The sequence below is a fragment of the Semicossyphus pulcher genome, unplaced genomic scaffold (assembly GCF_022749685.1).
Source record: "Semicossyphus pulcher isolate SPU_LCO1_2020_fin unplaced genomic scaffold, fSemPul1.0.p SCAF_11, whole genome shotgun sequence".
NCBI classification, from domain to species: Eukaryota; Metazoa; Chordata; class Actinopteri; order Labriformes; family Labridae; genus Semicossyphus; species Semicossyphus pulcher.
The window spans coordinates 11,511,764-11,525,917 of NW_027211615.1; the positions used below are offsets into that span (position 1 = coordinate 11,511,764).

General features: G+C 43.9%; 1 protein-coding gene across 1 annotated transcript in view; it reads left to right on the forward strand.

The window, feature by feature from the left end:
* The window catches only part of utrn (utrophin), a 221,842-nt gene that overhangs the window by 51,499 nt on the left and 156,189 nt on the right, over positions 1-14,154 (forward strand). Inside the window, exons 26-43 of the mRNA XM_069657396.1 lie at positions 1,386-1,556; positions 1,640-1,831; positions 2,531-2,665; positions 5,306-5,455; positions 6,494-6,655; positions 6,974-7,105; positions 7,267-7,440; positions 7,609-7,764; positions 7,847-8,017; positions 8,231-8,410; positions 9,044-9,172; positions 9,811-9,981; positions 10,071-10,127; positions 10,251-10,415; positions 11,026-11,163; positions 11,287-11,376; positions 11,515-11,685; positions 12,664-12,836. Of these exons, the coding sequence (XP_069513497.1) occupies positions 1,386-1,556; positions 1,640-1,831; positions 2,531-2,665; positions 5,306-5,455; positions 6,494-6,655; positions 6,974-7,105; positions 7,267-7,440; positions 7,609-7,764; positions 7,847-8,017; positions 8,231-8,410; positions 9,044-9,172; positions 9,811-9,981; positions 10,071-10,127; positions 10,251-10,415; positions 11,026-11,163; positions 11,287-11,376; positions 11,515-11,685; positions 12,664-12,836 (2,717 nt within the window). The remainder of the gene's footprint in view (positions 1-1,385; positions 1,557-1,639; positions 1,832-2,530; positions 2,666-5,305; positions 5,456-6,493; positions 6,656-6,973; positions 7,106-7,266; positions 7,441-7,608; positions 7,765-7,846; positions 8,018-8,230; positions 8,411-9,043; positions 9,173-9,810; positions 9,982-10,070; positions 10,128-10,250; positions 10,416-11,025; positions 11,164-11,286; positions 11,377-11,514; positions 11,686-12,663; positions 12,837-14,154) is intronic.

The window sequence follows — 14,154 nt, forward strand, 5'->3', positions numbered from 1 at the left end:
GTGAGGAGAAACTTTTCTCTGATACGCGATCATTGTCAGTGTAATGTCTGATAACATCATGTGTGAAGACTCTCTGCGTGCTCCAACTGAGTTCAGGTTCTTGTGGGTGGTTATCACTTTAACAGCCTGCAGGCGCTTTGATGACTCCTTCGCAACATGTAAATATGAACACTTGTGTTCTCTCAGCGTCCTTTTTTGTTTGCCAAGCCTGCTAAAGAAAACATGATCATTATTGTAGCCACTGGAATGCTGGGATGTTGCACGCTGTGCGTTTCAGTGGTTTTCAGTAGGAAGGGAGGACGGCCTGACCCGCAGGTTGTACTTGTTTTTACACGTGTCACTCAGAGCAACAAAATCCTCAGCTACACCTCATCATGCAAAGTAAACATTAATGATGACTTACTAGCCATGACTTTAATTCTGGCGCCTTTGTTTGATGCAATTACTTACTTTCTCAACCTTTTTAATTATTTGCTCTTTTTTCCGCCCCAAGGCCGTAACGAAGCTCCGCTATCATGCTTGCTTTGCCATTTTACAGTGGACCAAGCACAGCCGGCGTAAAGCTGACCCAGTGTGTGTTTTACACAGCGTTCCGGCGCTGCGGAAGCAAAACGTGCGCAAGGTGTAAACAAACAGCGTGTGCTTCACATACACACACAGCACTGTTTCGCCGTGCCGGCTCCGCTGTTTACACAGACGCGGAACGAGTTCATCCCACCATTACACCTCCGTGCGTTTTACATAGAAGACGAGACGTAACAGAGGCGTAATAATCCCGCCTTGAACTGGCAGGTCTATTTTCAAGGAGGCTTTCACATTTGAAACGAAAAAAAGAAAAAAGAATTCAAACATTTACAACATATTTAAATAGAAAAATGAAAATGTGAAATTTGATATAGTGTATGTACTATAGGGCGCCGGTTTAGCTCAGCGGTTAAATCAGGCATCCGATATATAGAAGCTACTGTCCTTGATGTAGCGGCCCCGGGCTCGACTCCCACCCTCTGCCCTTTGCCACGTGTCATCCCCCCACTGTCTCTTCCCCTGTTTCTGACACTAACCTCTGTCCTAAATGTCTGAATAAAGGCATAAAAGGCCAAAAATAAATACAAAAAACTATGTACTATATCTGTTAATAGAATGAAAGAGCAGTACAAATAATGCAGGAATGGTCAGTATAATCAGTGCAGGTTAACCTCTAACCTGACTGCTGCTGATGAACATTCATAAAGGAATGGAACTAAAGTATTTGGTCACGTTTGGAGACTTTGATCTACAGAAAATCTAATAGATTTTAAATGTGTTTGTGGATAAATAGCTGGATTTTCGGTCGCCTAACTTGTTTGTTTTACTTACAAACCTGATGTCATGTGCTCCCCCTCCAGCTGCTGAGCCATCAGGAGCGTCTGGCAGAGAGTCGGGAGAGGCAGGTGAATCTGAGGAAGGACTTGGCGGAGATGCAGGAGTGGATGACGCAGGTGGATGAGGAGTTTCTCATGAGGGACTTTGAATACAAGAGTCCTGAGGAGCTGGAGGCGTCACTGGAGGAGATGAAGGTGAGAGTGTAGGGGGAGATATCATCAATATGGTGATTCTTTGATCCCACTGTTATCCTCCTAATTGTCCTCGTGTCTCGCAGAGGGCTAAAGAGGATGTGCTGCAGAAGGAGGTGAAGGTAAAGATCCTGAAAGACAGCATCAACATGCTGGTGTCCAAAACGTCGCCCCCTGCTGGAGGCAGCGGGAAAGAGCTGACCTCAGAGCTGGAGGGGGTACTCGCCAACTATCACAAGCTGTGCGACCGCTTCAAGAGCAAGTGTCACACCCTGGAGGTAATGTGTTTGGGTGTGAGGTATAATTGTTGAAAATATTTGTAGTCTAACAATTGAACAATGTTTACCATGTGTCCTTTTACTGTTGTAAAAATACACCAACATTTAGCAGTTTTTAATAGAAAAAGATGGCGGACCCTGTTATAACTGATCTAAGCTGGCTTGGAGTTTAAAGTTAAAGCCTTTCTGTGATACAAAAAGCTGCCGTGACACACATTCACATAAACATAATTCAGAATTTTACGCACCGATGCTCCAATTTGTCCGTCAACTTGCGACTCCCGGGCTACAGGAATGGAATGACATGATGGTTTATTCGCTTTGTCGTCTCGTTGGCTGATTTTTTTGTTAATTTTCATGTGCAGAAGAAGAGAGGCTGGAAGGGCACGTAGGATTCTTGTCTCCAGCGCTAATCTACAAGTGTTAAGTCACAGTTTGGGGCTGTGTTTTTGATTATCACCCCTCACTCTGCGGGGTAAAGGTCAGACACGTCACTTGGTTCTGCTTATGCTCATGCAAACTCTCTGCCTGGAGTCCGTTAGTTACACACCCCTCTTTGCCTGCAGAGTTTGGGGTATACTTAAATCAGCCATCGCTTTATGGTAATATAATTTAACCTTTTCTGGCTGCACACACATGTATTTAAATATTCTGACACTGTGTGTGTGTTTGTGTGTGTGTTGGGGTGTTACTCTGTAGGAGGTTTGGTCCTGTTGGATGGAGCTGCTTCAGTACCTGGATATGGAGCAGGGTTGGCTCAACACTCTGGAGGAGAAGGTTCAAGCGTCTGACAACCTACCGGAGAGCACCGAGGCCGTCAGTGAAGCCCTGGAGGTACACACACAAACACACACACACTTACTGTAATCACATCTACTTCATCTGTTATCTTACACTAGACAGATTTTCCTCTTCTCTCTCTCGCTTGTGAATTCTCGTCATCTTTTTAAAGGGAAGTTTTTTGCGCTATTTATAAGGATACATTCTTCCTACATATGCACGGTCCATTTTTTTTATGGATGCCTTTCTAAATGTGCTGTTAGAATATGTTTGCATAACAGTGAGACGAGCTTAGCTGAGCTTTTTTTCTGGCTATCTATGTAAGCCTACTGCAATCTATTGTACTCGAAACAACAACACAAAAAGGTGCAATGGGAGAAACATCCTCTCCAGTTGATTTGTTCCTGATAGTGCTAATCTTAGATGTAGATTCTGTAAGCAGGGGCGTGGATTTTTAGTACGGGAAGTGTCCTTGTTTCTGTTTGTAGTAGTATTGACCAACCAAGTATCAGCAGGCTGCGGCGTAATCTGCCATAATGACATCACAGCTCCCATCAGCGTCATTTGACAACGATTCAGCTTCTTATTAATCTCTATAAACAGACATCTGCATGCTAACAGCTAACAATCTGCGATAGATCAAAAATTTCAACTACAGACAAACTCTATTGACCCGGTGTCACGAAAGCTGTTCAGCGTTTAGATTTCCCGACTTCCTCGAATGCACCAGAAATGATGGATCCGAGCTCCATTCAACAAACGAGCATTTTAAAAGTAGTTTTCTCCTCTTGAGGACAGATCTGACAAAGCTTCATTCTTACTTTTTACTAATCTACATCATGATGTAATTTAGGCAAAGGTAAGACCCGTTAATTAAAGTAAATCACAAGAAAAACTGGTTCTTTTTTGGGTTCAAACCGCTGAGGTAAGCCTGAGTGCTGCCTCTGTGTTACTTACTATTTACAGTGAAACTGAGACTCTCCACAAGCAGATGAACCGGCGCTCCTCTGGGGGATTTAATGAACCAAGGAATGATGCCGTTTATTTTGCTGACATATCTGTAGGGTCGGATTTACTTCACTCTTGATCTGAACACACGGTCGCTTCTCAAGTTGCTAACTGGACTGTAAACGATGCAGCTCATGTCTTCAATTTTCACCTCATGTCTTCAATTTCACCGTCACTCCCAGAGTATAGCCGATGGTTTCCGAGATTGTGACGGAGCTTATCTGTTTAATCAGTGTCTTCTGGTATTCTCAGTGAAGAATTGTGTAGTTCAAAGAAAAAAAATCTGTGCAAACATCAGTTAGCTGCGTGCTTACCATGTTCTCTTGAGCAGATACGCTGGGACACATTTAGGTGAAAGTCAGGAAGTTGTAACTCTGACATACATTAGATGGCAGCATCAGTAGCACCAAAAAGATTTTAATTGGTCTCACATTTTTTTTTCACATTTTCCAATATTATTTTTTATAAACATGTCATGCCAAAGAGTTGTCCCATCACACATACACTTTCAAGCAAACGCTTTAATCAGACAAAGAGGATTAAGAAGATATCGTGTGGTTAAACAGAAACAAGAGTTTAAAAATGCACGTATTCATTTTCCATGTCTTCAGGCACATGTGAGCAGACAGAGAGTAAAAAATCTTGTGTAATCTCACTTATAATGTAAATTAATTACTTCATAAATATCTAAGTATGAATGTATTCCTGTGCCTCAACAATATTTGAGAGAGGATGCTGCTTGAGCCGAGGACTGTAGTCAGCGAAGATGAAATCACCTCGCTGCTCAACATGTTTTCAGGCTGCATCCAGACGCCTGTAAACGCTTCATTTATTGGTCTGAGCAAAGCAGCATATTTCATAAACCAAACCATCCATTTAATATTCAAACTCTGTCATTAACCTCTCCGTCTTTGACTTTGTCTTCCACATTTCTTCTGCTATGTCTCACTCTGCTGCTATATCTGTAGACCGCCCGCAGCCTGTCTGTCAAACTCGCTTTAATCACGCCGCAGCTTCTGTAACATTGCATAGTGAGGAGGGAAACTGAAGACCCTCGCAGACAATGTTTCCTCGCTCTCCTCCTCTCTGTCCTTTCATGTGTTTCTCTCTCTCTCTCTCTCACCCCTCGCTCATCCCATCTCCCAAGTTTCCAAATCAAACTAACCCCTCTGGACGGGGACTGTCGCTCTCTCTCTCTGTCTCTATCTATGTCTGTTACCCACGGGAAGGAAAAGTACATTTAATGACCCACGTAAACAATGACTGTCTGATTCAAACATGTGCCGTCACTCTATGAGCTCCTCTCTCTCTCTCTCTCTCTCTCTCTCTCGTCTCTCATTCCTCGTTCCTCATTCAGTTATTGTCTTTTTTAAGAAGACACACCCAGCATTGAAATTTCTCCATCTGCAGTCCGTCTGTTTGCTCAGCTGTTTGGCTGTTTACACACTTTTAATGTTTTTTATCACAGTTTTTCCCGCCTGCGTCAGTGGTTTTTCATTCCTGCTAGTTTTACTGAATTGTGTGGCAAATTTTTGGAACCGTGAAGAACTTTTTTTCAACCATTGTTGTGTTTTTTATCAAAGGACTATTTTATTGTTGCTTGGAAATTTTTCCTTCTCGGGCTCATTTCCTTTCTTTGCTCATGATTTCCCACTTTTTCTCCATCTCTCGCTCATTCTTCATCAGTCTTTGGAGAGCGCGCTTCGCCACCCCGGGGACAACAGGACGCAGATCCGAGAGCTGGGTCAGACGCTGATAGACGGAGGGATACTAGATGAGCTCATCAGCGAGAAACTAGAGGCCTTCAATTCACGTTACGAGCAGCTCAACAACCAGGTCAGGACCCGGTCTTTGTGTGTGTGTGCTAAGGTGGGATGCAGGTGTGCGTTTGTTACTCTAGAAAAAAGGCACTTACTGTGTGGTATATATACAATTTATTTCTTTGTAATTGATTTCATCATTTGCAGAAACGACAGTGTGTCATTGTCCGCAAACACATCTGTAGGCTGCTACGGAAACAAGCACCTTTTATTCTTTACAATATTTACAATGAAATTTTATTATTTGTAACAAAATGTTTATTTATTAGTTTCCACTTCTTAAAAGGTGTATGTTTTAAGCATCTTTAAGGATTGGTGTACAGACCCCCCCAAAAAACACAACTGTATTACCTCTAACATTAAAGACCCCCTCCAGTGTAAATCTAGTGTGTAACCTTGTAAACATCTCCATGTGGTGTTCTTCATGTGCTACAAGACATATCAGGGACAACATCAGCAGTCATCTCCATGGCTGGGCCTGTCTGCTTTTAAACTGCAGTGTACCAAGGACAGGCTGAACAACACGTTTTCAGATTGGCAGGTTTGAGACGTCACAAACCTAAGGAGCCAATCCCGTTAATGGACGGGGTGACGCTATGCATATCATTATGTTTAACCTATGGTAACCACTTTTACGATGCGCAAGCCAGCTGTAACCGTCATCGTAATGTTTGCAAACTCACTACTGACTAACGTTAACGTTACTACTACTCATAACTACATTTCAAGCTAGCTAAGTTTCAACAAGTTGCCGCTAAACGATGGCAGAGTGTTTTGTTTTCGCGACGGAGGGGGCGGTTGGAAATTTGCATAGTGGCTGGGGACTATGCTGATTGGGGAATTTTGAATGAGGGAGAAGGAGGAGATGATGAGATGAAAAAAACATATCGGACACAATTTATTATTTCTGTCTTAAAACATGACTGGAGCTGCTCTTGAAATCTTTTCTATCTACAGTTTTAGGACGTAAACTAAAATATATAAAAAACAATAAAATCTGGAATATTAAAATATTTACTGTAAAACATTCAAACCAATTTTTTTTCTCATCCAGGCCGTGAACAGGCAGATCAGCCTCGAGCAGCAGCTGCAGACTCTGAAGGAGAACGAGCAAGCGCTCCAAACGCTGCAGGATTCTCTGAGCCAGCTGGACCACACGCTCACCTCCTACCTCACCGACCGCATCGACGCCTTCCAGCTCCCACAGGAGGCACAGGTACAGCACACGTGTGCACAAACACACACTCAGAGGAGGTACCTGACAACTTGATGGATCATAGTTTAGGCAGTTCTTTAACTTGTATGAAGGCTCTCACTTCACCTGGTGGAGATATTATTTATATATTCTACGCACAATTACACATTAGGTCGGTGATAAAATTGTCAGCATTAAACATGCCTCAACTCCAAAATAATTCTTAAATCTAAAGCGAGAGTGTAGCATGTGCACACACACTCTGAAAGGCCTCATTAATGCGTAAACACAGCAGGTGTGAGAGGCTCTGTATACTCATGGTGCGTGTGTTTCCTCCAGACCATCGGGGCAGAGATTGCAGCCCACGAGGGGACCGTGGAGGAGATGAGGAGGAGGAACGTGGCCAATTTGCCTCCCCCCACCGGTGACGGCAAAGCTGCTCGAGGAGGAACCATGCTGGACCAGCTACAGGTAACACTGCCTCCTACTGGAGAACATCAGGTACTGCAGGAAACTGATGTCAGGCTGTGTTCTCCCACTGCCACCATAATCAGGCCGTTAAAATCAGTGCTAAAAAAGTTAATAAATCATTGCAACATGCATTAGTAAGACTCTCCCTTCACCCTCTGCAGAGGAAGCTGAGGGAGATCTCCACAAAGTACCAGCTGTTCCAGAAGCCGGCTAACTTTGAGCAGCGCATGCTGGACTGTAAGAGGGTGCTGGATGGAGCCAAGGCCGAGCTGCACATCCTGGATGTCAGGGATGTGGACCCGGAAAAGATCCAGCCTCACCTCAATGGTTGCATGGTGAGACAACTTTCTCACTCTCTTCACAAATGGTTTATTTGCTTATTGCTTACTGTTTGTTTGCATATTGCAAATATCCAACAAGTAAGAAGATTATTTAAGGATGCATATGTAAGAATATATATCTCAACCTCACTCGTAGGCTCATTGTTCCTTTTCAACTTATAGAAATTATACAAGCTGCTGAGTGAGGTGAAGCTGGAGGTGGAGACAGTGATAAAGACAGGTCGACAGATTGTGCAGAAACAGCAGACGGAGAATCCCAAGGCCATGGACGAACAGCTCACTGCGCTCAAACTGCTCTACAATGACCTGGGAGCACAGGTAACTTATTTTCAACGCTACGCACAAATTCAAACTCATGTCGTATTAAAAATAACCACACTTCTGTTTCTCCTCTGTCCAGGTAACGGAGGGCAAGCAGGACCTGGAAAAAGCTCTGTCTCTGTCTCAGAAGTTCCAGAAGGAGAGCGCCGCCCTGCAGGAGTGGCTGACCACCAACGAGGCTCAGCTGCAGCAGAAGATCAGCTGTGGGGACATGCCGGCTGACATCGATGCTGAGATTGCATGGGCTAATGTGAGTTTCTTTAGATCTCTATAGTAGGAGCAAAGACATGTTTCTGCTTGTGGCCACTAGGTGGAGCCAGCAGACAAAACCCTGATCTCTTTTTTATTACAGAGGAGATAATCTGTGTCATGAAAAACATCATCATTGAATCAGCTCTGACCCCGTCTGTAGTATTAAAAATGAATCATAACGTGTATATATGTATGTGTGTTCCTCCACCAGGGCCTGCTGAAGGAGTCGGAGCGTCGTAAGGCGGACCTGTCCAGCCTGATGGAGACCAGCGCCGGGCTGCAGACTCTTGTGGAGGGCAGCGAAGCTGAGCTGGAGGACAAAGTCTGCGGCCTCAATGAATCCTGGCCCCGCGTCCGCACCTTGACCGAGGACTGGCTCAGCGCTGTGCTGGTGCGTGCACATATTTTATACAACAAAGAGTCGCTGTGTTGTTTGTTTTATGTTCTCTGAGTCAGTCGATTCTCACACCTGCTTTAAGTTTTTATAGTGATGTGCTTAAATAAGGCTTTTTACTGCTATCTGTGTTTTGTCTGAGTCAGGCCTTTTAGTATGCAGTCCTTCTGGGTATGAGATTTATTTCATGTATTGCTGCATCTATAATACATTTTAAATGTGCTGGAATAATTTAGGGACACAAGCTATGTTTTGAAAATCTATTAAGTTCATTGACAACATTAGAAATATAAATAATATGTTTAAAAATATGTTTGCCATTAAATCAATCCTCATTATCTGTGTAAGTCAAGTGATTCCAGTTGTTAGGCGAAGAGCTAACTTTCATATCAAGAAGAAATCAAAGACATGCAAATCACCTTTTTAATAATAATAATATGTTTACCATTTAAACAAGGACTAGAAGTTTTTCTTCTTGCAGCAAGTCTTCAAAACGTTACAGAAAACTCAGACAGTCATCCATTCTTCTTCCTTTTAGATTAAGTGGAAAATGGGAACAACACGGGACCGACTTTTAGTTTTCTAATGGAAACACTGAGCCTGTGTTTTTTGTGTGTTTCATGTGTGCAGAGTCACCAGAATGAAGTGGAAATCTTCGATGAGAACTTGGCTCACATCAGCACGTGGCTCTACCAGACGCAGATCCACCTGGACGAGGCCGAGCGGCTCGGCCCGACGGAGAGGGAGCAGGTGGTGGAGGTGAGAAAGAGGGGAGTCGTTACAAACAGTGCTTTCAGTAGAGAGATGGAAACAGCACACCTGGTGCATAACTGGAGGTTTAAATGTTGGCAGTTGTGAGGCTGTGTTCTCCCACATTAACATTACAGAACCAGAAGTTTAGGAGAATCTAATTTAAGTTAAGAACTTCATCATTCATTAAGGAAATTCCCTCCTGTTACTTTGATTTAATGCGATTCCACATGTAGGATTAACAAAGTGAGGATCTGTTATTTCTATGCTTAATTTAATGCTTGCTTAAAAGTGAATTATCAAAGAAGCATGCATAATAAGACACTTTTTAAATGTAGGTCTTTATCATAATAACCTAATTTCACCACATTGAATAAAAAAGGAGTGATAGCTGCTTGTGGTAGAAAGAAACTGTCTGAATGATAAAAGCTGTTGATGTGAAATCATTTAAATCTCAGCCCTCTCCTTCCTCTGAAGGTCTCCTCTTAAAATCAGCTGGTGCCTGCCCATTTTAACCTTGATGCGTTCATACTGCGCACAACGTAACCAAGGCTGCACTGCCATCTCATCTGACAGAGAGGATGACTGATAGCACGCGCTGATAGATAAATAGATGACCTGCTGCTCTGTGTTCTGTCTGCTCTCAGCGCATGCTGGAGGAGCTGGAGGACATCGGTCTGCGCGTGGACAACGTGAAGGATCAGGCCATCATCCTGATGACCAGCAGGGGGCCTGCGTGCAGAGACGTGGTGGAGCCCAAACTGTCTGAGCTCAACTGCAACTTCGACAAAGTGTCCCAACACATCAAGACTGCCAAGGTGGAAAAACACGATGTAAACTGTAAATCACCTCATCGGCTTTACTTTCGTACTTTTGTTTAATCCTTCTCCTCTTTTTTTGCGTGCAGATGATGACCAGTCTGGCGTCAGGAGGTGTTGAGTTGAACCAGCAGGCAGCTAAGCAGGTAAAAAACAATTAAATGAATCCAAACTACATTTAAGAAGCCACAGCAGCATTTTAAAGATAATCAAAGAACAGTCTGATCATTACATTTCTTTTGATCTTGTTTTCCTGCTTCTTCTCAAAGGTCATTCACAGCCAGGAGGTCCGAACAGAGAGTCCGAATCAGACTCGTCCCGCTGAGGCTCCGGTGCTCAGCGAGGTGAACGACCTTCAGGCAGAGCTTCAGGACACGCTGAGGGCTCTTCAGCAGCAGCAGCAGGACCCGGGACAAGTCCTGGATGATGACATGGTACACAAGGTCACCTTTCAATTCCATCCTTTTGTTGCTTTTTTATTATACTCTCCAAACTTTCAAGGAAACAATAATCAATATAATGAAGAGAGGTAATTACAGTTCTATTTTAGATGTGTACACATAGAAGCAAAATAGTAACACTTTGTTCCACTGTGGAGGGATAATAGGTCCTTTTTTTATTAAAGGGCTCCATTAAGGTCGCAATATTCCTGAGAAACATGAAAATACACTCACAGAAAATTGCCCTAGGTTACTTTTTACTCTCTTTCCAACGTTTAATGAGTCTCCGAAGAATATGCCAGGTTACAGGCTGCTTTATGATGAGACAAACTTTGAATGGGTATTTCAAGGCCTAACAAGTTTGGAATTCAGTCTGTGTTATCAAAGATTATGACGTTAAACTTACCGCCTGGGCAAACATGACCAGTCCAAAGCAAGGTCAGCGTGCTGGTCGGAAAGCTTCTGTCGTGTTTAAACAGCATTTTCACAGAGAAGCATCGGATCCGCTCTGAAACACTTGTTCCTGGTTTGTTAGTTGGTGTTAATGCTAACTGAATTGAGTGTTCCAAATCTCTTTGTTCGATCCATGTGTCTCTCTCACCAGATGGACGAGGAGAAAGCCGGCGTGGAGGACCTGCTGAGGAGAGGAGAAGAACTGCTGCAGCAAACTCCAGACGAGGGCCAGAGGGAGGAGCTGAGACTTCTCCTGCTCCGGCTGCAGAGCCAATACTCTGCTCGCAGGGTGAGATGCATCACAGAATAGTGTGTCTTCATAGAGCCAGGCTTTTTTGGGATGTTTTATTAAAAATTGTGTTGTGCACTGTTGCAGTTCAGTAAATGCATGTGTGTGTTTTCCTGCTTTTAGGAGTTGAGGGTGATACGAATCAGGCAGGAGGTCTCTGTGGAGTCGTCTACACACGTCGTCACAGAGCAGATGGGAGAGTTCTCAGCCGAGGTGAGGGCAGTCAAACATGCAGAAGCACGTTTTTTTTACACACAAGGATGTCACTTTATCACTCTGTTGTGTCTTTATTGTATCAGCTGCTGTGCTGTCTCTCTTCTCTCACTTCCAATGCCATGTGTTGCGCTGTAGGAGATGTCTTCAGCTGAGCGGAGCAGCCCTCCTTCACTGAGTCCCTCCGACTACCTGCTGAACATCAACAAAGTGCTCCTGGCCATGGCCGACAACGAGCTGCTGCTGAACTCCTCTGAGCTCAGCGGGGGGCTCTATGAGGACTTTTCAAGCCAGGACGACACACTGAGGGTGGGTTGTCACTCATAAACCCAAAGTGCGAATTTAGAAGTTGTTAAAGGGCCAGTTAGCTATTTTCAACCTCAGTCCTATCATGCTATTATGAGGAGCTAATGCCATTATGGTAGGGAAAAATGCAATTTGGCTCTGTGCCTTTGGAGGACGCTATCTGCTTCTCCAACGGGCCCTGGAAAACCTCCGCCAGACAAAGTAAAACGCGCCGTCTGGTGGAGGCCTGGGAGCTTGCTAATTTACACTTCCTTAATCTAGGACGCAGCCTCCGATGTCTGCTGTGTTCAGTTGAAAAAACACATACCATAAAATGTAATCTTTTGTTCCGTGAGGTGCCTTGAAATGCTGCCTGCTCTCCTGTTTTCCCTCCCAGACATTCCACTTTTATAACTGAGTCATGTCTCGTTCAAAAGCGAAAAATGTAGACTGATGTCCCGAAGTTTTTTATACGATCCACCGGTATATTCTCGTCGTATTTCGGAGCCATCGCCTGCAGTGAAAACGGTAGTTTTTCACTCCAGGGTCTCTCGCTCGGCCGCTCCTTTCAGAGGGAGGGGCGCAATGCACGCTGGGTGTTGTAGGAAGGTAGAATGGGTGAAACCACCAGCTGTTCGTACAACTTTCTCCACAGCTATGGCGCCAATTTCAAATATTATTGCTTCTATCGATTACAGAGAACACCAGCTTTGACTGACAGCGGCTTTATCCAGGGGAGAACAACGCACAAAAATGATCTAATCTTCTGCTCTATATTTCTTCTTTATAGCAGTTTCATAAAGTTAATAAATATTTCTTTGTAGTAGAAATAGATAACAGAAACAACAAGAAGATGTTCTGACATCCACATGATTTATTTTTCTTCTACTTGAGATCCAACTTCTGTGTGAACTTTCTAGCCACTATTTTCATTTAAAGTCCCCCCTTCCCTTTCTAACCTTGCTGCTCCTCTTCTGTCATCCTCCTTTTGTCTTTTTCCAGAATATCAAAGACAATCTGGAGCGTCTCGGTGACCACGTCACGGGGATAAACGAGCGCCAGCCTGACGCCATCCGGGATGCTTCGCCCGCTGAGGTTGCCCAAATCGGGGACGGCCTCACACAGCTCAACGCTGAGTGGGACCGAATCAACCGCATGTACAACCACCGCAAGGGGTACGTGCACCAATCACGCTGTACACTCTGCTAAGTTTGCTAACGGGAATGTTTTTAAATCATGTTTTAAAAAGTATTTCATAGAAAACGTAGTGATGAGGAGGCAAGCTGCTCTTATCAGCTGCAGGGGGACACACTGACCTCGATTACAATCCAAACAAGCCCTCAGGCAGAAACTATCTCACACATTCACTCACTCATTCACACTTATCCACACACGCACACACTGGGTGACCTTGACTGCCATCAACACACTTCCCCAGGCATAAACATTCGTCTTCATTTGCTGAGCACAGTATTTACACATGCTAGCAGTAAGCTCATTCTGAAGATTGAAGATTGTAACAGTCACAACAACCTCTGGGCGTCATTAAAAAAACAAAAGAGTGGAGGATATTTTGTCAAATTGCTCATCCAGAACTCATTTCCCACCTTGTCTCTGTGATCAGATTTGTTGTGCTCCGGGCGGTGCTGTTAGAGGAAGCAGCCCTCACGCAGACCATCAGTGGGATAAAGATCTGTGCTTTATATTAGCAGTTTAAGTAATCAGCCTCTTGCTCTATGCTGATTTGTTCTGCGGCGTCTCTGTGAACTCTGCCGTGCTGACGGGGGTTCATGATTGTTATGATATTTGTGGTGTTTAATAGAGGTCAACTGGGCCGTTCTCCCTCATCACAAACTGAGGAACCTCCCAGTGGGTAAATACTGTTGTATCGCAGGAGACCACAAAGCTTCACTTTCACCACCTGTTCTTTATTGAGCTCATGCAGCCTGAAAGGAGGACGATAAAGACTGAAAGAGGAGAAAAAAAAAATTGTAATTGACTAATGAGGAGTCATTGAAACCAGAATGAGTTCTCATCATTTAAATCAAGAGCTCTGCTAAATGATCTTTAAGTGAGAAGAACAAAAGACTGAAGAAGAAGGTAAAGCGAATGTGCTCAGTTTGCTGTTAGTGTCACTTCATTTAGGAAATAAGCTCCACGGTGATGAGATTTCCATTTTTGTGATTACCAAAAAAGTGTATCCAAACGTAAACATGCACACATCAGAACTATAAGTAACAAGTACTGTGACACAAACACGCACCAGCAGACACTTTCAGATGTGCATACACAACCTCCTTTCTGCAGCTGTTCTGTTGTACATCTCGGATCCCATCCGCTACAGTCTGACAACGATATAGCCTCGGGGGACAACAGTAAACATGTCGGGCGTGTAGCCAGCAGTAAGCTATAAACGACTTCCAGTCAAGACTTCCTTTTCCACGTGCTGCATTGTTTACTGAAAAAGAAACAGTTTTTCTGAGATTTACTTTA